This window comes from Engraulis encrasicolus, chromosome 21, assembly GCF_034702125.1.
Source record: "Engraulis encrasicolus isolate BLACKSEA-1 chromosome 21, IST_EnEncr_1.0, whole genome shotgun sequence".
Taxonomy (NCBI): Eukaryota; Metazoa; Chordata; class Actinopteri; order Clupeiformes; family Engraulidae; genus Engraulis; species Engraulis encrasicolus.
Window position 1 is genome coordinate 3,454,854 of NC_085877.1, and position 24,970 is coordinate 3,479,823.

Here is a 24,970-nt window from a genome sequence, read left to right on the forward strand (position 1 = left end):
CTGTTGCCATGCCTGTGGTGGTGGTGGTGGTGGTGATGGTGGTGGGGTGTACAGTGATGGTAGTTGGGGACAGGGAAGCTGACAGGGGGGCACAAAGAGGTCACTTGTCCCATGCCCAGGGAAAGTGAAGCCTAGAATTGGATCCTCATTACATTGGGTGGGGGGCCCTTTCAGATGACTTTGTCCTGGGCCCATGCCAAAGTTATCAGCTGACCTGTTTTGGGGTAGTGGGGGGGGGGTAGCGGCAAAAGGGAAGAGCTTTACTGGTGGGATGCACGACCCCTTTGGCATGCGTTTCAAAAATAGCCGCTGATTTATTGGGCCGATGAGAAGATCGAGACAATGGCCTCCATAAGCCGACTTCGATCCCAGAAGTGTTGAGTCATGACTTCGCGGGACGGGAGAGAGACCCGCTGGCACCGTCTTCAAAAAGCCTTCATTCAGTTTTTCTGGTACTACTGTAGAGATTTATTCACACCACCACTGGTATGATGTGAAGAGCTGGCTCAATCAATGCAGTAATAGGGGCATAATAAAAGTGCAGTAATCGGGTCTATAATAATAATAATAATAATAATAATAATAATAGTCATCATCATCATAATAATAATAATAATAATAATATAACAAAAGAAAAATCGCAAAAAGAATGTGGGAAAAGGAATGTAATGTGGCCTATTGTATGGCTCTGTTCATGCTTATGAGGCAAAATAGGCTAATCGCATATAGGCCCAAATGTAGTAGGCCTACAATGTGCGATTTTAGTTAACATAAGACGCTTTGGTAATAGCCTACCTCAGATGCAGAGCTGATTGCTTGACTGCTTGCTTTGCTCTTCCATTGTCAACTGCCCTAAGGCCAGTCAGTTCGTGGTGGCCTATGGAAAAGCACACAGGGCAAGTTACACACAGTTGGGTTGTAGGCATTGAGACAACACACCCGCCCTTCCACCAATGACAGATAAGGTCAAGACAATTTCGTGTTGGGCGACCTCTGCGACGGGACCTCAAGGTTTGTGGCATGACCAACACTCCAGTCCAGTCCCTCACTCCACTCCTCCCTCTCTTTCTCTCCACTTTTAAAAACACAGCAAGAGGTGTGTTAAAGCGTGTGTGTTGGTGTCACTCTATCTGACTGTAACAGACGCTCTTACACACTTGGGAACTGGGAGAGCAGACGGAAGACGCGCAAGACACTCTGGTCGAGGATTTCCAACCCCAATTGCCAATTGTATCTGGATTTTTTTTTTAAATTACCGTCACTGGATAATTGTGTGTACCTTTCCTTTCGAAAACCGCCCGACAAGCTGTGAGACGTTTCATTTATCTGGGGTTTGCTAACAAGTTCCCTGCTGAAGGGTCAACAGCTACTCGACAGAGCGAGACGCAGGCACGAGAGTGAATCCGCGTCGCGCGCTGTCTAAAGTCATGCCGGCTGGATTTCAGCAACTGGGAGGGGAGGTAAGCAAAGCTGCTGGGTCATAAAAATCATTCAAAAAAAGTAACCTTGGCCTATATAATTGTTCTTTGTAGTTATTCGTCATGTCTATTTGTGAGTGTTTTTTTTATATTACATGTGGTTTGATTGATATGTTGCCTTGTAGCCCACTTGTAGCAGCAGTTAGCAGAATATTTCCATTTAGTTGCCCCTCTTGGGATCCATCATTCGCCTGTCATCAACGAGATCACTTGTGTGTTTGGCAATGAGTGCGCCTGGCCCAGGCCCTACTTCCACTCCACCAGTGGTATGCCCTGATGCAGCAGAGGAACGATGCTACCAAATTTATAGGCAGCATAAGTCTGAGAAGTTAGACGTCTCCCTCCCTACACCCACACCTTGGTACAGTAGCCTACTATCGACCCCCAATGGTTTTGGTGACTGGTGTTGATATTTTCCTACAAAGATAAGGTCACGTGACAACAACTGAGGTTGCCATCCCCTATTTTAGAAAAAAACAGCACCCATATTTTGCTGTCAAGGATGACCTTGTCAGGGTACCGAAGTCAGCTGAGCTGAAGTGGGTTGCTGGGTCATGGACCTTTGCATTTCTGTCACTCAGGGTCAGAATGTAAGGCCTATTGGTCAAGGCGTTATGTCTTTGGACTGGTAGACCTGGGGGGAAGGTAAGCTTATTCCTAGAACCTGGCTCAGTAGTAAGTTAACAGTGAGGTAGTGGTGGATAGTAATAGAAGAGTCCTCATTTTCTTAAATTAATGACACACATGGGCTATCTATCAGGAGGTTTACCACTTCCAGTAGGATAACTTAGCCAGGTTTGTCACTTAACTACCGGTATGTTCTTGGAATACCCCCCTATGGCCTAAGTCATCGTAACCCCATGTTATAGGCGGGCTGCCACTGTTTTGTCACCAAATAGAAAAAAATGGTGTCAGTAAAATGTAACGTAGGCTACTGTTGACTGTCACCTATTGTGTTTGGTTTTGTTTTAGTTGATGACAAAACATGGCCTACGGCTACCTTGCAAGGTCATTGTACTGAAAGCCAGATACCAGATTTGCACAATGTAGGCCTATGGGTGTGGACGCCAATGCCATTTGACACAAATTATATTTATTGATTGAGTAATTTCTGAATTGTTAATTGCTGTATGTTGTCTCAATCACCTCATTGTAAAATTTTATTTGTGCAACAAAATAAAACCCCATATTACACGTCATTAAGTGAGGTATAGTTCTACATTTAATGGAACCACAGCGGAGGATAGAAACACTGTGTAACTGAGATGTTTCTGCGCAGTCCAGTCCGCCACTCGGGGCTCGAACCCGCCACCTCCTAGTCAACGCATCAGTTCGGGTATGGGAGACACAGCGTGATACCGCTAGCTAAAGGCCCAGTCTGATAGCTCAGGGCTACGATACTGTATGAGGCTTCAGGAGGGAGTTTTACTAACGTTCCACAGCACACTCTGCTAGTTGGCCTCCGTTGCACTTGATCTTGCAGTACGAGTCCAGATAGCCTACCACTGATCGCATTTAAAAGTGGGTTCAACCATGACATTGTGGCCCTTTAACGAAAATATCCATACTTTGTATGGATATGCATTTATATGTGTCATAATAATACCTCTAAGTTGTGTCAGTCATGGTGGTGGTACTTTTACACCTTGCCCCATTGGACAATGTAACATAAAATGTTGATGACTTCACTTCCATAGGGCTGTCCAGATAACGGATGCGATGTAACAGCAAAATACTCCCAACTGTCATGTTTCCACTAGATGTTTGTGTTACTCTGTAGAATCCAAGGTATTACAACCTAAAACGTAAAAACTGCCAATAAGCAATTAACTTAAAATGGGTTCCATCTTTTTGGTCCATCTTGGACTTTGTATGGCTGCAGGCCTATGTAGGGGCCTGTACTGTATGTAAATATGTGTATCTGAGTGTAGGTTGAAGGAGAGGATTGTGCACATCCCAGGGAAAGGTGCAGGACGAAGGTCAACCGCAGTCCTCAGAGCGAGAAGTCCACACACCTAGAATCCTTATTGTTGTGTTTTATTTTTTCATGGCAGAAGTCTGAGGAAGACTGTTGAGGTCGAAACGTCCTGCCATGAAAAAATAAAACACAACAAAAAGGATTCTAGGTGTGCGGACTTCTCGCCCGGATATCTGAGTGTAGGCCCTATTGATTGAAAAAATAATTATGGATTATTTGGATATAGACCACTTTTATTCACAGGGACATATGTAGATGCACATGTTGCATTTGTGACTGTTTATCATCCAATTGCACAAGTTACATAACCTTACAGCGTAGGCCTGTCTAATGTAAACATTCAGTTTGTAAAGTACGGAGATGGCCCTACTTAACAATCCCACTGGAGGGAAAAGGCTCTGAGGAGCGCAGGTCATGTGACCCAACAGCGTAGCCTACCGTTTCTGTGCCAAGATTTTGACTATCACCATTATTTTCTTTTTTTTCATGAGGCTGGTGGACCCAGTAGAGTAGACTTCATCCAAATTTCAACATATTTTACAGAATGTTTTTTTTATTGGGGCATAGAGATATGGATAGATAAAATATTTTTTCATTTGATGCACCCTTGTCTACGTACATAATCACTGAGGCAGGCTACCATGCTGTCTCTTGGCAACCGTCACTCAGAGAAAAGACAGGTGCATGTGGGTTTAAGGCCAGCCTATCATGGGGCCCATGATGCATCCATCGTTAGGGGCCGTCTAATGCCAAACGGATTTTTTCTCATTAGCCAAAGAGATATATTTAGTGATTGCGTGTTTGTCTGTTAGTATGTGTCTGTCTGTGTGTGTGTGTCTGTGTGTGTCTGAGAGAGAGAAAGATCGAGAGAGAGAGTGAGAGCGAAAGAGCACGCAATAGAGTGAGCGAGATAGACTAAAAGAGACACAGAAATTGCGTGTGTGGGCCTGATGAACAAGTTTGTTTGTGTTTTGCATATCATATCAAGCATCTCTGTTTAACGAGATTGAAACACGGAACTCAGTGTTTCCCATACATTGAGGAAACTATGGCGGCCCGCCATAGTTTAAATTTGGCCGCCATAGTTAACGAAAATGTAAAAAAAAAAAAAAAAAATTTTTTTTTTTTTTTTCTTTTTTTTTTTTTACGATATCCGTTTTTGTTAAAAACGATTTGAATTACGATTTTGAATTTCCTTCGCATTTTCCTCCTGGAGTAAATACATCCTATAGACTCTGTATTGGTTAGATAAGTAGTCCCACGGTAACACAGAATGAGGGGAAAGCATTAGGAAGTGACCGTAAGGGTATTACAGTTGATTCATGTGTGCACACGTGTAACATCGGGTGAGTATCAGAACATGTGCGCAACGATGCGTTATGACACGCCGATATGCGAGGATCTTCGTCCAAATCGCTAGTCGCATGCATCATCGCTAACTGCGTTTACATCGCGTGCCGCGTGTAAGGGAAATGTTAGTTGTTGACATGTATGGAATTCACTTCAATTTGTGCTGTTTCTTGCTTAAGTTGTGGACAAAACGATTGGCCAAACTCACAATAGAAAGCCTTTGCTGTGCTACTGTCCCAGAGAGCTGAAAAAAAAACCTTCATAGAAGAAGTCACACTTAACAGGGGTGTTAACCAATCCAATGAGTTCTCTCATTGCTCTCTCTCTCTCTCTCTCTCTCTCATAGTAGCCTACTATTTACCCATAACAAATGGTGAATTTCTGAGCCCTTTTTAATTTGTAGCCTATACCACTGAAGGCATGATAATGCTTCATCATATTTTAGAAATAGGGCCTATGTGCCTTTTATATACCAAATGTTTATCATTTTGAAATTGTTTCAGTTGTTTATGACTTGTGTATGACTGAAATTATCTCTGCATACTATCAGTGCTGCATTACTTTGTAAAGATAGGCTATTCAACACACTTTAAAAACACACTGAAAAGATACGGCCATAGTAGCCTACTGAAAACATTTTGTTCATAATAATGGTGATTAATAAATGGTGGTCTTAAATTTTCATACTGACATCCTTGAATTTGACTTGGTAGATCACGGCAGACCATCAACTTCAAAAGTAGATCTTGGTTAAAAAAAGGTTGGGCACCCCTGCTATAGAGAGAACCACAAGTGCTTGAAAGACAGGGATCAAAAGCCTAGTCAAGTTGTTGTAGTTTACTTGGGTTTGGGAGCAATATAAAAAACCTTCAGAGAAGGGACAGTTGGGATGAGTTTACTAACACTCCCTAGGCTTTGTTTTGCAGTTGTAATGAGTTTGGTGACAGACCTTCATTGACACAGCAGAGGAGACATCGGGCTGCATATAGAAATTAATGTGTAATGAATGTGAATATAGACATAAATGTGTAATATGTTGTTCAGCCCTTTTAATGGGAGGAATTTGGAAAAAAACTGGCCCTGTGACCAGCACCCCTCATGTAGAATGTGTACGCCTACAGATATGTGTGGGGGAAAAGGCATAGCCTACCCTATAAGACCCTTTTTGTCTATGCGTTAACAATTTCACAGTGCTCTTAAATTCTTATCTCTGCTCCTATTTTGTTTTATTATTGTTTCCCAGACCCCTGCATGAGGGACGAATGAAACTGTGTTGTAAACAGAAATTATTCACTGTACTGCATTTTTTGACAATGACAATGTACTACTATTATACAAGTCATGGGTAAAATCTTATGTAGCCTTATTTCTCAAAATATAAATGGCTGAAATATAGGCCCAGGCCTACAGTTTCTCCATGCGCCAATGTCATACTGTAGTCATTGTTTTGCCGTTTTGCATTTACGCTGCAAGAATACACCCCCCCCCCCCCCAAAAAAAGGCCCGTGTGAGAAGACCCCCCCCCCGGCTGCCCCCATAGTTTCCAAAATTTCTGTGGGAAACACTGCGGAACTAGATCATAGCCTAAATAGTCCGTTCACGAAAACCTAGAATGCATCTCACTGTTTTATTGACATGACCACAAGCGCTGCAGTCACCATGGCACGTTACACAGTGCTATGTTTCCCCCAGCACTTTACAGTTAAGGTGGCCATATCGACAACAACCACCTACTACCTTGACCAGATCCCCAGGAAAGATACAAATGTATTGTGATTTTTAAAAAAAGTTGCTGTGCCAAACATATGTGTCTCTATATTTCATGTGAAAGTGCACAACATGACTTTTCCGACAATGATAGGAGCTTGCCTCTGACGCTGGCTTACACCCCCCCTCCATCCACCACCACCACCTTGACAAACAAATGTTCGGCAGGAAACACTGCAGCACACACATCATATTTCAAATGCCAAGCTATTGGACAGTTAAGGAGTCGGTCAGTCGGTGACATTTCTTTACGGGTGTCAGATTGTCTCGGAGCAGTATGCTGCCCTAAAAAGTTCAGTAACTACTACGCCAACATGGAAACTGAGAATAATGCCCTCAAAGCATTGGTATTATGTTGGATATTGTAGTCACTGCAAATTTGACATAGCAATATCTCAAATCCGGGACACATTTGGACCATAAAGCTTTGTCACAAGCACAAGATAAAGGAAGTGTTATGAAGACCATTTTCAGGCCTATGACAAAATATGTAGTTACTGTCATTGTAGGGCAGTATAGTACTATTACTGTAGGTTATAAGGTAAAAGGTCTCCCTGAAACTCATATGCGGAAATTAATTACTTGTAACATGTAATAAGATAATAATAGTGCTGTGTGTGTGCGTGTGTGCGTGTGTGCGTGTGTGCGTGTGTGTGTGTTTTGCTTTCTCCACAGAGGATTACCGGGACTCTCGCCCTCTCCGTCTTCACTGCTGTTTTGGGGTCCCTTGAGTTTGGGTACAACATTGGTGTCATCAATGCTCCCCAGCAGGTACCGTACATTACACACACATGTATTCACTGGCTATTGAGGTTCATAACATTACAGTGCACTTGCCTGGTGCTTTTCTTCAACTAATTTGTAGCAACTTAGTTTCTTTGTCACACTATATATGTTTTGACATTATCATAACATAATGCATAACACAAAGGATTGGTTTTAGTGCTGCAATGTTTTAGTCCAGTTTTAGGACGTCCATTGCTTTTCTCTCTCTCTGTCTCTCTCTGTCTCTCTCTGTCTCTCTCTCTCTCTCTCTCTCTCTCCAAAGATAGACTGTTTTTCATTCTTTTATGCATTGTCCCAGACTTTTGCCCCTGTTTGACATTTTAACTCACCTTTTACTGTCTTTTGGTGAAGTGTTTTCGATGCAGACTTTTGTTTTGGGTTTTAGGTATACACAGAGACACAGGTTGAAATGTCAGCTGATAAATTTTATCCTGGGTCAAGCAAAAATGGCAATTTACATCAGCAGAAAGAACAGGATGACCGGTAATGCAGATTGTAGTGTAGCCAATGTGTTTTCGGGCCTGGTTAAATCTAGGATTCGTATTGATTTCTTTTTTTTTCAGCACATGTCTGATATTGACACTTTTGTTGATAAGTGGTGTTATGGAGAGGCACTTTGCTCGGTCAGGGGTGGGGAGTTGACCTTTTCGGGTTTTTTTTTAGCCTAACAAATAAGTGTTGCTTTTTCTTTACATGGTTTGATTGTGTAGTATGGTTTTGTAAAGGTTTTTTTCGGATTGTTAAAATAAAGCGCTCTCTCTCTCTCTCTCTCTCTCTCTCTCTCACACACACACGCACACGCACACACACACACACACACACACACACACACACACAAACACAGGTTACATTTCTTCACGTGTTTTTCACACTATCACACCTATGTGAAAACCTACATGCTCTTCACAAACTTGTGACCATTAGTGACCTTTTGGGCATGGATGCTTCTAGCTTGAACTTGGGTTTTGAACTTTTGAATTCATCTTTCAGTTTGCTTTAGAGAGCAGTGTCTGTCTCGCCAGGTTGTTAAGACTATGTGCGCATGTGGTTTGTTATGTCAACATTGGCGTCCACATCAACGGCACACAAACTGAAATCTACTGTGATGCTTGAGATTTCAAAATCCGCAGTGAAGTGTCTGCCTTTACCAAACACAATTTCTGGATCTCAAATGGTGCACATGTGCACTTCAGTGTTCATGTTTCAGTGTGTATGGCGTATTAATTATGTACTAAAACATAGTGCGCAAAGTGCACCATCTGAGACACTAGCGTAGTCTTTGCTTCATAGTTGTACTCTCACCCTGCAAACACACCAGAAGAGACAAAAGCTACATAGAGCCGCTGGACCATCTTCATAGTGAGAGCGCCACAAGCGAAGTGTGAGAGTATGACTGTTAAAGGCAGAATGCAAGCATTCCCACATTCCAATGGCTGCTGCACCTGTCGCTGTGCCACATCATAGCTCATTTGCATAATTTTCCGTGATGTTCAACTACAAACTGTTGTTCCAGTTGCTCAAATCGCTTTTTGTCGCCAAAAGCGCTTTTGTCCCTTCTATAGCCAAAGTCAATTACTTCCTCAAAACTTGTATTGGTTCTATTTGTTGTTGTATTTGTCAAATGTCAGGTTTTGGATGACAGCTGTATCACTAGCAAGCAGACCGCGAAATGAATCACACTTCTGCCCGTATTGGACTAAATTAATTATATTCAATGTCCTGCAATATACAATGTTCAACATTACAAAGATGCCTTGCAAAAGGAAATGGCACTTGCATGTGGAAAAACCTGCATTGACTATAATAATCTACATAGGGCTGCAGTGTCATGACAAACGTCATATTTTCCTGTGCTGGTCCGGATTTTACATTGGTGAGATGTTATTACGTTGGGGGCTGTTACATTGCAACCAGCCCTCCTTCATGGCTTGACATTGTCACTTACAGTACCTCTGCTGTGGTTAGGAATTGTTTCAGTGTCAGATCAAAAAAAAAAATCAAGCCCTGCCCCTCAATGTGGTCCTGTGTTAGGCCCATATGGAGTAGCCAACCACAAAAAAATAATGAGAAGGCATTACATGCGTCTAGAAGCTGTGCATGGACCTTTGAACATGTGCATTAGTTTCAGTTGTGTTTGCAAGATCACAACGTGCAAAAAACACTGCATACTGCACTCAATTGTGTTGTATATTATTGTAGTATTGTCACATTGTGCCATTTTTATCTGTCCAAAGCACTTCATCCACTGCAGTTGTATTGCTGCAGTAAAAAGTGCAGTTTTCATGTAGCAGTAGGAGGCCGCTTTTCGCCTGAAGGCGGAAATGTCAAAGGGGAGGATGAGAGGTGTCAAAGGGGAGTAGTAGAGGGATGCCGCCTCCATTGGAGAGTGGCGACGTAACACTGGAAAATCACAGCCACCAAAAATACACAGCCTCACACTTTTAGCCCCTCCCGGCACACACACACACACACACCCACACACACATACTCTCTCTCTCTCACACACACACACACACACACAAACACACACTTTGTGTACACACACAGTAAAAAAAGAGAATCGATTTAACATCTTCTAGAGTGTATTTGGTTCTAGAGTTCTCTTTATGTGTTGAATTAACACTGCATTTCTATACTGTGTATGCACACAGACATACACACTCACACACAAAGACAGGATGAAGCTCAGGTGTCTGTCACAGCAGCACAGCTGAGGGCTGTAACAGGAGGCAGGGAGTCCGGGGCAGGTGGTCGGCCACTAGCTATCCAGCCCTCCACTTGGTGTCATGGGAAAAGGGGCTATTTCAAGGTTCACATGGACACACTGCACTACGCACTACGCACTACACACACACACACACACACACGCACGTGAGGACTTCCACGTGGTCTTAAACAGGCATATACACCAGACTGGATACGGTACATTCATGTTCGCAGTTGTGTGGAAGAACACGTCGCAGACACAGCTCATATATGTCTGTGCAGAAATATGCACACGTACTTGGGTTGATGTGCTTCTTGTCATGTTCAAAAGCTGTGGCACACAGACTTAGTATATTGCAAACAAACATAAAGTTTGAGTAGCATGTGCATATTGCATACATTTGCGTATTTATATCATAAATTGCATGCCATAAATTTGCTTACCAAATTAAGGGTTGTATTTTTTTGAGGCATGTTGTTTCTCAGTTTGTTAGGTAGCAGCTTTAAGCAAAAAAGATTTGCATGGCATTCACTGGAAGAAATTGGTCTAAGCCTTTCAGGATAGCATTTGCAGAACTGAAATGTTCAGATTGTGGATTTAGGAGTCCTTTTCATTTATTTGTTTATTTCTTAAATGTGTTTATGGACATTTTGTGCCTTTGCTGAAGATGTTGAAGTTGAGATTGTGACAGGAAGGGACTGGGAGGGAGAGAGAGAGATGGGGTAACGTTGGGAAATGGTGCAAGCCAGACTCAAAGCTGCCCATGGGCATGCAAGGCCATTTGTATTTGGGTACTTTGACACCCCTTATGGAGGAGTGTGTAAAGCATTCTGTACTATTAGGACACAGGATATGGCTGAGATGTTGTACGCATATTAGTAGACATTTTATTTATCATGAAGGAAGCTACCTTTCACTCTCATGTCTGTTTCTATGTATTCTTTCTTTCTTTCTTTCTTTCTCTCTCTCCCTCTCTCTCTCTCTCTCTCTGGCCTCTTCCTCTTGCTGCTTTCTTCCATTCTTTCTTCCTTTCTCTCTCTTTCTCTCTCACATTACATTACATTGCACTTAGCTGACACTTTCATTTATTCAAAGCGACTTACAGTTATTATTTGTCAGGGTATTGGTTACAGTCCCTGGAGCAATGTGGGGTTAGGTGCCTTGCTCAATGGCACTTAAGCCATGGATGGAGATGTAGGGGGAGGTCAGGGGGGATTCAAACCTGCAACCCCTAGATTGAAAGACCAACTCTCTAACCACTAGGCCACGGCTCTTCCTCTTGCTGCTTTCTTCCTCTTTCGTTCTCTTCTCTTTAACCTCTCTACATATCATTCTTACTCTCATTCTATCCTTTCTTTGCACAATGTGGCCTGTTACCAGTAATGTTATAAACGTAATTTCGATCCCAAATGATATATGTGAGGAGTACGTTCACAATAATTTTGTGTCCCATTTCTCCCCATGCACTCATACAGGGGAGTTTGAAGGGATTTGAAGCACATCCCCGTGATGACGGTTGCGGTTGTCTGTTGTGTTGATTTTGTTTTTGGTTTAACAAAAAGAAACCTAATAAAAAGTTAATCACAAAAAAGTACTGGGACATACTCAGGACACAAAGCTGACTTCGACTTTGACTTGAACTGGGCGGGATTGGGGGGTTGTCTACGTTATAGTGGGCTGTAGGTTTGGCTGAGGTGGTTCTGCTTTCTCTGTCTGTCTGGCTTTTGGTAACTGCCACGACTGAGGGGACGGATTGAACCTTATGTTTGATACCCCTGGTTTAGAGCATGACAACGGCCCCCTTGACCTCATCATAGCCTGGCAGTGCCCCCTTGACCACATCGTAAGCATGCCAAACCCTGTAGAGCAGTGGTGGGGAACCTTTTTCATTCGAAGGGCCACTTCAAATTTATCCGAGGGCTGTTAAAGTCCTCCGAGGGCCGTACTATGAACACAAACCAGGATTTCCCCCTGCACTTTAGGCCTATATTGAAGGCAGCCACCTTTAAAACAGACCCCACCTTCTCTAGGTCCACTGAATATAATTTAATTGTATTGCAAATGTATTTTCTAAGATTCCTGTACAAAATATGTCATATTTCATGTGAAGCTGCACAACATTAAAATTATATCGGGGACCGGATAAAACGGCCTCAAGGGCCGCAAATGGCCCTCGAGATATAGGTTCTCCACCCCTGTGGGGAAGTGTAGAGCCTCAATGCCTACAGTGTAGAGCCTCCCTTCAGAAACACTTGTTTAGATCCAGGCTGTGACACCTCCTCTCTTCCTTCCTGCAGATCATTGAGCAGAGCTACAATGCCACATGGATGCACCGGTATGCCGAGCCCATCCCCCAGGGCACCCTGACGTCCCTCTGGTCCCTCTCCGTGGCCATCTTCTCCATCGGGGGCATGCTCTCCTCCTTCAGTGTCGGGGTCGTCTCTGAGTGGCTTGGAAGGTACACGCAACAACACAAAGCAATCTCTCTGTTATATACATGAAAGAATAAATAAACAAAAAACGAACAAATATATATATATATGCGGTCAGGGCCAGTTTTTCAAATTGCTGTGTGTGTGTGTGTGTGTGTGTGTGTGTGGGTGTGGGTGTGTTAGGGTTGTAAATAATAATCGATATATAACGATGCATCGATCCTACAGCTGAGGATCGAATCGCATTGAATCGAAAATAATCGAATCGCTGACCACTGCCCTATCTCAATATCATAATAGAAGTGGAAAAGTAATTGGAAAAAAATGTAATCGAATCCTATCGTATCGTATCGTATCGTATCGTGGGGCATTATTAAGTATCGATATTGAATCATATCGTGGGGCATTATTAAGTATCGATATCGGATCGGATCGTCATGAGACTGTGATTAACACCCCTGGTGTGTATATGCGGCTTGGAATGTACTGTACACACAATACAGTCTCTCAATATAGCTTTCGTAATTTAGACCACAGTTCTGCACATGCATTTCAAACTTAATCCTGCCATTGTACCCCTCTGTACCTCACGTACACATTTGGGGTCGTGCTCCATGTGCGTGTATGTGTGTGTGTGTGCACGTGCACGTACGCGTGTGTGCTGGCAGGTTTTTGTCTATTTGTGCTTTTACCTCTGCATTGAATGAATGAATGAATGAATGAATGTTTCTTTGTATGTGTGTACGCATTCAAGTGATTCCCGTTTTGGAATTTGCATAAAATCGCTGCACACCATGGCACAAAGCACACATCAAAAGTCTCTGGTTTTAAGTTATCAGACTTATGATTAGGAAGGAAGCCCGACCGGCGCTGTGGGGGGCAGTGCCTTGCGGATGATACCACGCTCAGGGACAGAGGAGGTTGAAAGAGAGCACTGGTTATTCACCCACTCTATCCAACCGTCGGTGTCGGGCAGGCCTGTCACAACCAAACAAGCAAACTAGGCAATTGCCTAGGGCCCCCAGCTGAGAGGGAGACCCTATGGCAATGACTGGTTCAAATTACAGCAATGATAAAAAGTGCAATTATATTGCTATCAAAATCTATTAGCCTAGGAAATCCCATGCTGCTTTGCGCAATCATTCCAATCTGAAAGACAGCATGGCAACAGCCCTAAGCGAGGGAGCCAATCAGAGAGCAGGGAAGGATGGACAAAGGGTTGACAAAACGGAAGTTTGCAGTTTGTGTTAAAAATAAAAACTCACACAATTGGCCATGGGCTACATACATGCTCATATGATACATTCGTAACGCAGTAACAGCCATGGGCAATCATAAACCACACCTTTCCAATGAGAAATTGTGTAGGTAGCTAGCCTCCAGACAATTTCATTTCTGGGATAGAGTGGTGTTAAGTCAAGTCAAGTCAAGCAGTTAGTAACTCCTCAATTGTTTGAAGGAGGTCCCTCTTTGCCCCCAAATACCTTCGACACGGCCCTGTTGTCAGGAATTGAACCTGTGTCCTATTTGACCACAGGTGCCACTCATTATGACTATAATATGTGCATTGTATATTTATGTAGTCACATAGAGTTATTGTAGAAATTGTGAATGGCTTGGGCCCAGATTTCAGGGGGCACATTAACTTTGCATGACTTCAATTGGTATGCACATGTTTATATGAGCATAAATCCAAAATAAGCATACCGGTAATATGTATCCATTAAAACAAACCAGGCTAAGGAATGATGCAAGGTTCCTTCCGAGTGTGAAAGGGCGCCATTCAATAGTCGTCATGGCCTGTGACCCAGCAGGCACGTAGGCCCCTCTCTTATTAGGGGTGTCCCTGTAATGTAATGCATATTCCCATAAGAGCTTAAAGGCTGCATGCTCTGCAGTACGGGCTAGTGTGCATGCCACACAGCACAGCGCGGTGCGGTGCGGTGCGGTACGGTGCAGGGCAGCGCGGCCCACTTCACTTCTCCTTCCCGCTGTAATCCAAACCCCCTGACGGGACGCATCACCCACTGGAGCCCGGCCCAGAACACTGAAAGCCGACCCCCAAGAGAGAAGCTGTGAGAGGGGGTGAGGAGGGAGGGAGAGAGGGGGGGAGAGAGAGAGAGAGAGAGAGAGAGAGAGAGAGAGAGAGAGAGAGAGAGAGAGAGAGAGAGAGAGAGAGAGAGAGAGAGATTGGTAAAGGCATGATTGTCAGAGTGGAGTGAGTGAGAGAGAATGAGTGACAGAGAAAGAGAGGGGGTGTGTAGAGAAAAAGAAGACTTGGACAGAGGTGGGGGTGGGGGGTGGGGGTGGCGAGCAGAGTCATCTAACAGTGCATATGGTACACTACACTCAAACCACATGGGTTCTCTTAGGACATGGTCAAGGTCACGCCGGCTGTGTGGTGTGGGCATTAGAGTGGGCTTAACAGTGCCGTTATGCCGCCACGCTCATACCACACCTCACATTACACAGGGGGATTCCAGGGATGTTACATAACTCCAGGTACACGCATAAACACACGGGCAGTCGAGCTAGTCAGTGGTCTTCTTGAGCTGTGTGTCAAATGGTTGGATGGCATTGTTCTAATTTATAAGCTATGCTGCCGTGGCCAGGGAACCCAGGTTCGATTCCGACCTGAGGTCATTTCCCTTTTTAGCTGCAAAACTTACTTTACTTTGGTCACACTAGTAAACTAGTCAATAGTTTATTAATTACTAAATTTTCATGAAAAGATCACATCTAGCAACTATGGTTTCGAGAAATGCACCCCTGGTGCGGGCCAGGCCCTTAATACTGTAGAATCATCTTAGCAGTTCTCCGTTCTGGCTGCTCCCTTGCAAAGAAGGGCCAATTACAGATGAATGTCTAGGAACGCAGAGACCTGCACAGGGATTTGTTGAGCAATGGACACAACATGACTGGCTCATGAGTTTAAGAGGGGATAGACACAAAACTTTCTTGCAGCTGACCAAAGGTGCATTTACATTTAATTGTATTGCAATACACGTGCGTATCTGACGATTCATCCACAGCAACTTACAGGTATTAATGTATAATTGGTTACAGTACATGGAGCAATTTGAGGTTTGGTGCCTTGCTCAAGGGCACTTCAGCCATGGATGGAGGTCAGGGTGGGAATCGAACCTGTAACCCTCTCAGCCAAAGACCAACTCCCTACACTAACTCCCAGTACCACGACCAAACAACCCATAAAGAAAAGATATAAAACATACATAGAGGTTAATATATAGACTATACAATTATGTTCCATATACTGCAACATCTTAACATTATACATGAACTGTGTATGAGTGCTTACTTAGTATATGGTCCATGCTATGAAAGAGGTCAATTTCCTGTGTAAGATTTGATAAAACTTGCATCATGTGTTCATTGGCTGCACTTCAAAAGCCCAATGGATTGCCTCTACAGAAGATCCCCTGGTAGCAAATTACATTTGGAAGCATCTTGCATTTACATTTGGAAGCATCTAGCATCTAAAATAGTCTGACAGCTGTCCCTAGGTGAACCTAAATGTAGATTCTGGGTCACCTAGGGACATCTATCATACTATCAGTTAGCAACATTGCCCAACACCATTGCTTAATCTAATCATAGCCTATTTTTAGAAGTTTATTTCCAGAATATAGGCCGCCCATTCACAAATGTTATTTTTTCATGAATATTTACCATCATCACCAATTTCTAAGGATTCATTATGACTGGCGAAATTACACTTATCATAGATGAAAAGGTGGTTGTGTCTACCATTTTGAATTTCCAGAAATACAGTAGATATCTTAAGCTGTAAAACATAGGGTAGGGTACCTTCAGGTAAATTGGTGCCATCAGGTAAATTGGACCGGATAATATGGAGAGTGACAGAAGAAAGCAAATTTCCAGTCTTGTCAAAATGAGAAATCGTCTACATAAAATAAGGATGATACAGTTTTCAGATGTGATAAACAATAGAAATTTGAATATGTGCCTTTAATATGGAAAAACATAGTTGTGGTTACATTATGATGTTTAAATACCTAAAAATTAAAAAACGATCGACCCATTTTATCTGAACATGTTTAGGTAAAATGGGCCACCCTTTGCAGGAAAATTGGGCCGTTATTTCTATGGGAATTTCCATTCTAGACTGCACTAGATTTCAGTCTTTTACACATGTACAAAATCACCTTCTCTAAATCTAAATCTAAGAAGGGGGCAGTCCAATCTGTAGTTCAAATAATACATAAGCAGTGTTTCCCATACATTAAGGAAACTATGGCGCACCGCCATAGTTTAAATTTGGCCACCATAGTTTCGAAAATTTTAAAAAATATATATGTATTTTTTTTTTTTTTCTTTACTTTTTTTTTTTTTAAAACGATTTCCGTTTTCTATTAAACGATTTTAAAAATGATTTTCTTCGCATTTTCCTCCTGGAGTAAATACATCCTATAGAGAAAACCATGAGTGCTTGAAAGACAGAGAGCTCAAAAGCCTGGTCAAGTTGTTGTAGTTAACACGGGTTTGGGAGCAATAAAAAACCTTGAGAGAAGGAACATTTGGGATGAGTTTACTGACACTCCCCAGGCTTTGTTTTACAGTTGTATGATAATGAGTTAGGCAACAGGCCTTCATTGACACAGCAGAGGAGACATCGGGCTGCATATAGAAATTAATGTGTAATGAATGTGAATAGACATAAATGTGTAATATGTTTGTTCAGCCCTTTTACGGGAGGAATTTTGAAAAACTGGCCCTGTGACCAGCACCCCTCATGTAGAATGTGTACGCCTATGTGTGTGGGGAAAAAGGCATAGCCTACTCTCTTAGACCATTATTGTCTGTGCGTTAACAATTTCACAGTGTTCTTAAATTCTTATCTGTGCTCCTATTTCTTTTTTTTTCACGCCCCGCCCATTGCCCCGCGTGAAATACACCCCCCCCACCCCCCCCAACAAAAAAATCCCCGCTGCCCCCACAGTTTCCAAAAATTCTGTGGGAAACACTGATAAGTGAGCTAATGCTTCTGACATTAGGTAGTATTTTAGTAGCCTGCTGCGACTCTTGCAATAAGGCCATAAGATGTCATCATCACACAATTCAAAGTCAATTGCATCATGACATGACTGACATTGACTGCCACCAGCCAGGAAAATGGTGGTAGGTTACTTGAGGCTAATAATGATCAATATGTTGACAAGCCTTGTTTAGGTTTTTGGGGGGATGCACAAATTGTTGTAATTTTTTTACAGGGTTAAAAAAGGGAAACATATTAAAATCATCACTAATTTTATTTGTATTTTGTGGAATTCTTAATTTTACCATTGGAATGAATAGGTTGCCCATTTTACCTGAATATTTTTTTTTCCATCCAGGAAGGCACACCTGTCACTAATTGCTTTTGCCATTGAATGTAAGATTATAACTGACTTTATGCAATCAAACTATACTTATGGTAATTTATTGATGTTCTTCCTGAATTTGCCAAAAAAAGTGGCCTAATTTACCTGAATGCACCATACTTTCAGTAACATATCAGTAACAACTAAGTATTAATTTATTACAAAGCAAATATTCATGAAAAGGTTACATTTGTGAAAGGGCAGCATTCATTTTGAAAATGAACAACTAACATTACATTATCTACATGTAGGTTTCTTGTCTTAAAAGTTCTCATAGTTGTAGAGAATATTTTAGTCCATTTAAACTGCATGGTACATATATTTACAATGTGCACAACCCTTTTCTGTCTAGGCAAAGCTTTCCAAGGAGTCAATGAAGGGGATATTTTTAGCACACTGGCACGTGGGCATCCATTTCAAGTGCCTTGCCTCTAAGCGCTGACTGAAATGTGAACTTCATAACCCATAAACCTAAATCGACTAGGGTCCTCCCATCATTAATGCAAGCCTGCCACCTAGTGGGATATGGTGGAACATGCTGTCCAGTTACACACTCTTGATAAATTAAAAATGTGTTTATGACTCGACACAATTTGTCATGCATTGTCATACATTTTAATCATGTGCAGTGACTCTGTGTTGTTATTTGTTCTGTGTTTGCGCACACACAATCCTTGTTCGCTCTCATTTCTTTGTTAATGTTTCTGGTAGACTGTCATTTCCCTTCTTTTTTATTTTTTTAACTTAAGTGCTCTTAATCTTTTTTTCTCTTACTGTTTTGTAGGAGGAAAGCAATGCTCATCAATAATCTCTTTGCTTTCATTGGTGGAGGCCTGATGGGGATGGCCAAGCTCTTTCGGTCGTTCGAGATGATGATTTTGGGCAGATTCATCATAGGGGCATACTGTGGTAAGTACCGCTACAGGGGTGAATTTCTCAAAACCAAAGTTGCTTACTACATTAGCTGCTTTGTTGTTTTCAATGCATTTTCCCATTGGCAACTACCGAAGTTGCTAACAGGCTAATAACTTCTCTTTTGAGAAACTCACCCCAGAGCTGTGTAAAGGGCTGGACTGGCAATCTGGCGAACAGGGCATTTTCCCAGTGGACCGACAGTTCTCAGGGGCTGATGATGTTGTTTTGTTTGTTTGTTTATTGTTTTTTTCCAGAGACAAGCCCTCAATTTAGACGGGATGGCCCATTGGCCTATCTTTAATATAGACAGTGGACTGAGCTAGTCATAATAGCATGAAAAAGGGGCTGGTCTATACCAAAAAAATGCCTAGGCTGTTTTTCAATCCCAGTTCAGGCCTGGCTGTATAAATATGGCAAGATACTTTTTCAGTGTGATCTGTATGGAGAACCCTACAGAGTACAGATAAAGGAGAGACGCTATTAGCACACCATCCCTCCAGTGGAACAGTGTCAGTGAAAAGACTCAGCTACCATACACACTTAGGGCTGGGACTCGATTCAAATTATTTATCAAATTAATCTATAGGCTTTGGAATTAATTAATCAAATTAATCACATTTTAATCGCATATAAATATCTGACTTGAGAACAGTGAAAAATATTTTTTTTCACATGGATTTTGAATAATTACAATAAATATCATCTAAAAATATCATTCATTTTTATGAATAAAAATTTCTCAATTTCAGCAGGCTGTTCACCATCAGGCGTAATACTGCCCTCCACTGGTCTAATCCAGAACTATGTAGCTATATTATACTGCGATTCATTTTTTTAATCGCGTTAATGTCCCAGCCCTAATTACACTACTACACAACAGTACAGTACTACTACTACAGTACTGCACAACATTCACATAGTCTACAGTAGGGGTCCCCAATCTTTCTGGGCCCGAGGGTTACCAAGGGCTACCCGAGGGCTACCGAGGGCTACCCAAGGGCTACTTGTTTGTTCAAAATCCTCTACCAATGTCTTGACATTGTTTTAAAATCATACTATGATGATTGAATGATTGTTTGCTTTTCGTTATTGATAAAAGTTACGAAGAAAGAATCTTGTATTTAAAATAAGAAAAGATAATTGTGAGTAAAACTAGTCACTATTAATTAACATCCTTAGTGGACACCTCAGAAGCTCCTGGAGGTCTAACTGGTGTCCATGGTCACCACGTCAGTGATGCCTGGTCTATAGTGGTTCTTAACCTTTTTTCTTAACGCACCCCTGCACCTGTGCCCAAGACAAGCCGCGCACCCCCAACCCAAACTTCTTCATGTGTATATGCCCTAAAAAAATATTTAAGGGATCCATTTCAATGTTTTTTTGCTTGAGACATTTTATCAATACCTAAATTACTTTACATGGGGACCAAAACATGTTTTAATCTGTCCTAATTACAATATTCGCTAGCAGAGTTTTGGTCACAACCTCAACACAAACAAAATTCCGCGCACCCCCTGAAATTTCTGGCGCACCACGAGGGGGTGCCCGCACCCCAGGTTAAGAACCACTGGTCTACAGGAATGCATTATGACTTGGTCATTGCCATTCTGGTAGCACCAAATCTACAACAGGGGCCATGTCTGAAGGGGATAAGAGTATTTTGTGTGATCCTTCAGGTTTGGCATCGGGGTTGGTGCCCATGTATGTGGGAGAGATTGCTCCAACCAGCCTCAGAGGGGCGCTGGGCACTCTACATCAGCTGGCTATTGTCACCGGGATCCTCATTGCTCAGGTAACTTAGTCACTCCTTGCTGTCTCTTTCACTCTCTTCCTCTCTCTCTCTCTACTATTCATGCCGTTCAAAAACAAATCTAAACCTTCTGGATTAGATTTGAAGATGTCATTACAAAGACCCCAATGGGAGACTCACATTATCATTGTGGCACAGCACACACAGTAGTACAATTGCATGTACGCCTCACCTGTGCAAGAGAGCAGCCCAGCAAGTGCCCCAAAGGGAGGGTATCTCTCATTCTCCAATCACCCACCTGATGGTCAGGGGAATCGATTTGGAAACGCTACAAACATAGCTCCCTAAACGCTTACCCACGATCACCTGACTCAGAGCCATGGAAGTAAGAGTTAGGTTACTCACGGTGACCTTTGTGTTCCATTTTTACACAAAGATGGCGGCTCATGGAGCCTTTAATACACAGATCGTCATTGACATAGTTCCAAAATAGTTCCAGGAAGTGAGCGTCAAACACAGAAAGGGCAGGAAAAGTAAATATAACTCATTTGAATTCATTTTTATGTCACCCTTGCTTGTTATGTAGTGGTTCTGTGTTAGTCTCTAGCGAAAAGAAACCTGCTGCCTAGAATTATTATAACCTACATGTAACCAGACGACTACCTGTACGCTACCCCGGTTGTCACAACTCTGAATTCCATGGCTCTGGCCTGACTGATTGATGTTCTTGTTCATGACGCTGTAGCTGTTTGTGATGTTTCTAACTAGGCATGTACCGAATCCAAGATTCAGTTTCGGATTCAGCCTTGCTCACAGGGCTCGGTTTCAGACGAAGTCGGAAGCGCCAACTGAACCGAATCCTACCACATGTGTAACCGCGATGTGAGAACGTTGTTAATGTTTAAGAGCGGTTACTGCTTTTTGAAATAAAATGATAAAATATTCCTTGTGCATGAAGTATCTCTATGTTATTTTTAAGAAAAGAGGGCGTTGAGAAGGACACAGTTGAGCGCATTGGCATGTTATGATGAGGTCAAGGGGGCGTTGGGAGGCTTATGGTGAGGCCAAGGGGGCGTTTGTTCAAAAAAGGTTGAGAACCACTGTATAGCTGATGGTCAGAGTAGAATGTTATATTCGGATTCGGTCGAATCTCAAGCAGTGGATTCGATATTTGGCAGAAGCTTAAAAATCAGGATTCGGTACCTCCCTATTTCTAACTCATGCAACACATTCCTCTGTCCATTCCACTCCTGTTACCAGGTATTGGGGCTGGAGTCGCTGCTTGGCACAGAGGAGCTGTGGCCGGTGTTGATGGGTGTGACAGTACTGCCCACTGTCCTGCAGATGGCACTGTTGCCATTCTGCCCGGAGAGTCCGCGATTCCTCTACATTGTGCGCTGCCAGGAGCACCACGCCAAAAGCAGTGAGTTGCAGGGAACCTGACAGATGGGAGAGGGAGAGGGGTTCAGTTGGGCCCAGGGAGAGATGGGCCCCAGAATTTGATCTTCATCACATTGAATGTATTGTGTGTGGGAGCCCTTTCTGATGGACTTTGTCGAGCCAAAGTGTCCCTGGTGAGTTGTACTAGATTGGAGAGTTTAGGATGATAATCGGCAGGTGAAAAACATATTGGGCATTTCTGTAGATGTATGACCACACAATCCACTTGAATTTTATTCAAATTGGCAAGGGTTTATTGCCTCCATGTAGGGACAGAGATATAGTGGGTTGCGCAGGACATTTATCCCAGGGCCCACCTGTATTGGTGGTGGGGGACCTATTTTGACCTTGGCATCCTGTATGGGGGCCCCATTAGTGTCTTGCCCTGGGACCCTGTGTGTAATTCTTACGCCACTGCCTTCCTGTGGCCAGACCAGCTGCATCTGGCAACCCATTTAGTGTGAGTACCGCCAAAAAGACAGACAGTCCGACAGCTTGACTGTGCTACATTTCCTTCTGCAAGTGATTTTATGGTGAGTTTTAGCACTGAGAGGAAACTGTTGATTCAAGTATGCCTATAATAGGTGTTTGGAAAAGCCCATGTGCAATAGTGGTTATAAAATCTAATTTGCTAATAAATATTTTGCCTGTGACTGTTTCACTCATTCATACTTACCAGCCTACATTGCACGGGCACACATGTAATTGTAAATACAGCCCATTTTGTGGTTGTCAATTGAGAGCATACAACTGTATGTGTATGTGTCATACAAGTTAGCATCCAGTCATGCATCACAGTAGGTTGGTAGTGGATAGATTATCTTCTTGGTGATAAAGCCTTTTACATAATTTGCCATCAGTGTTTCCCACAGAATTTTTGGAAACTATGGGTGCAGACGCGTTTTTTTTTGGTGGGGGGGGGGGGGGGGGGGGGGGGGTGGGTGGTTGCATGAAATTTCACGTGCCGTAAATGTAAAACAATGAGTACAGTTTGACATTGGCGCATGGAGAAACTAAAGGCCTACATTTCAGCCAATGACATGCATAGTAGTACATTGTCAAATATATATATATTTTTTAAATGCAGTACAGTGAATCATTTCTGTTTACAACACACTTTCATTCATCCCTCATGCAGGAGTCTACGCAATGAAAAAAAAAAAAAAACTGAATAGGAGCACAGACAAGAATTTAGGAGCACTGTGAAATTGTTAACGCACAGACAAAAAGAGTCTAAGAGTAGCCTATGCGTTTTTCCCCACACACATAGGCGTACACATTTTACATGAGGGGTGCTGATCAAAGGGCCAGTTTTTCAAAATTCCTCCCAGTGAAAGGGCTGAACAACATATTACACATTTATGTCTATATTCACATTCATAACACATTCTTTTATATATACCGCCCGATGTCTCTTCTGCTGTGTCAATGCAGACCTGTCGCCTAATTCATTACCATTCAACCAGAGAGAGTAGAGAGAGAGAGGTTCCATTGGCCCATTGTTTCCAGGTTCTATTATTGCAAGGGGGAGGGGGGGAATCCCCCTTTAGGCAGACCTAGGCAGACCTGTTCTATTCAATGCTAGGAGCATTATGGCACGCCCCTTTCGGCAGACCGGAACCTGGTCACATTAGGTGCCCATAGAAACCTATTATGTTGGCATATCTCTACTTAAAGAATCTCTGATACAACTGTAAAACAAAGCCTGGGGAGTGTCAGTAAACTCATTTCACTGTCCCAAGTCAACTACAACTTGACCAGGTTTTTGATCCCTTTGTCTATCAAGCACTCATGGTTTTCTCTATAGGATTTATTTACTCCAGGAGGACAATGTGAAGGAACTCGTTTTTTAAAATAGTTTCTTAAAAAACGGAGATCATTTGTAATTTTTTTTTTTTTTTTTTACAATTTCGGAGACTATGGCGGCCAAATTTAAACTATGGTGGAGCGCCATAGTTTCCTCAATGTATGGGAAAGACTGGCCATCATTTCTTTCTTTAAATATAGCTGCAATCTACCTTTGAGTTTACAGCAATCTACCTTTGACTTTTATTGCATTTTTTATATGTTTCATATAGGTTCTGCTGTTGATAGTGATAGTGGGCGTTAGCAGTTGACCTAGTGCACTTTGCTCTTACTTAAATGAATTCCCACAGCCTTACCTTGTCTTAAGCTCACAGAGAGTTAACTGGTTTTGTGTTTGTCCTTGTTGTTGCATGTACTGTATGTTAGTTTGTCAGACAGAGGGAAACCGGGGAAAGACACACCTGCTAGACAGGAACAACATGATGCAGAGAGAGAGAGAGAGAGAAAGAGAGAGAGAGAGAGAGAGAGAGAGAGGTAGAGAGGGAGAGAGAGAACCGAGTAGATGAAAATACAGAAGTTCTAATGTGTTCTTGTCAATATGACCTACACATCAAGCTGAGCTATGAAACCAGTGGAGAAGGCTACAGTAGCACCCGTAGGAGTTAAGTTTAGGAGTTAGAATGAGAGCCATGTTAACAGGCTATTGGTGGCTCATTTCAATGAACCAGCTAATTTTGACAGAAGACTGGTTCACTTTAAACACTACACACTGTATGTACTGTATGCTACTGTGTAGCTCCTGTGAAAGACACGCACATACACGCGTGCACACAGACACACACATGCACGCAAACACATGCACGCATGCACGCACGCACGCACGCACACACACACACCCCGACACACACACACCACAACCCTCAGCTCCCCCTTCAGTTCCATGTTCCCTGCCCCCCCCCTGTGTGTAGGTCTACGGCGGTTAACGGGCCGCCTGGAGGTGGCCGAGGACCTGGCGGAGATGAAGGAGGAGAAGCGGCGCATGGACATGGAGCGCAAGGTGTCCATCCTGGAGCTCTTCAGATCGCCGCTGTACCGCCAGCCAATAGCCATCGCCATCCTGCTGCAGCTATCACAGCAGCTGTCTGGCGTCAACGCCGTG

At 42.8% G+C, this 24,970-nt stretch overlaps 1 protein-coding gene across 1 annotated transcript in view; it reads left to right on the forward strand.

The window, feature by feature from the left end:
• Positions 1 to 983: 983 nt before the first annotated feature.
• LOC134437672 (solute carrier family 2, facilitated glucose transporter member 4-like) overlaps positions 984 to 24,970 on the forward strand; it is a 34,659-nt gene continuing 10,672 nt past the window's right edge. Inside the window, exons 1-7 of the mRNA XM_063187171.1 lie at positions 984 to 1,460; positions 7,249 to 7,344; positions 12,364 to 12,524; positions 18,685 to 18,809; positions 20,492 to 20,607; positions 21,826 to 21,988; positions 24,780 to 24,967. Coding sequence (XP_063043241.1) covers positions 1,428 to 1,460; positions 7,249 to 7,344; positions 12,364 to 12,524; positions 18,685 to 18,809; positions 20,492 to 20,607; positions 21,826 to 21,988; positions 24,780 to 24,967 — 882 coding nt within the window. The 5' untranslated portion in view covers positions 984 to 1,427. The remainder of the gene's footprint in view (positions 1,461 to 7,248; positions 7,345 to 12,363; positions 12,525 to 18,684; positions 18,810 to 20,491; positions 20,608 to 21,825; positions 21,989 to 24,779; positions 24,968 to 24,970) is intronic.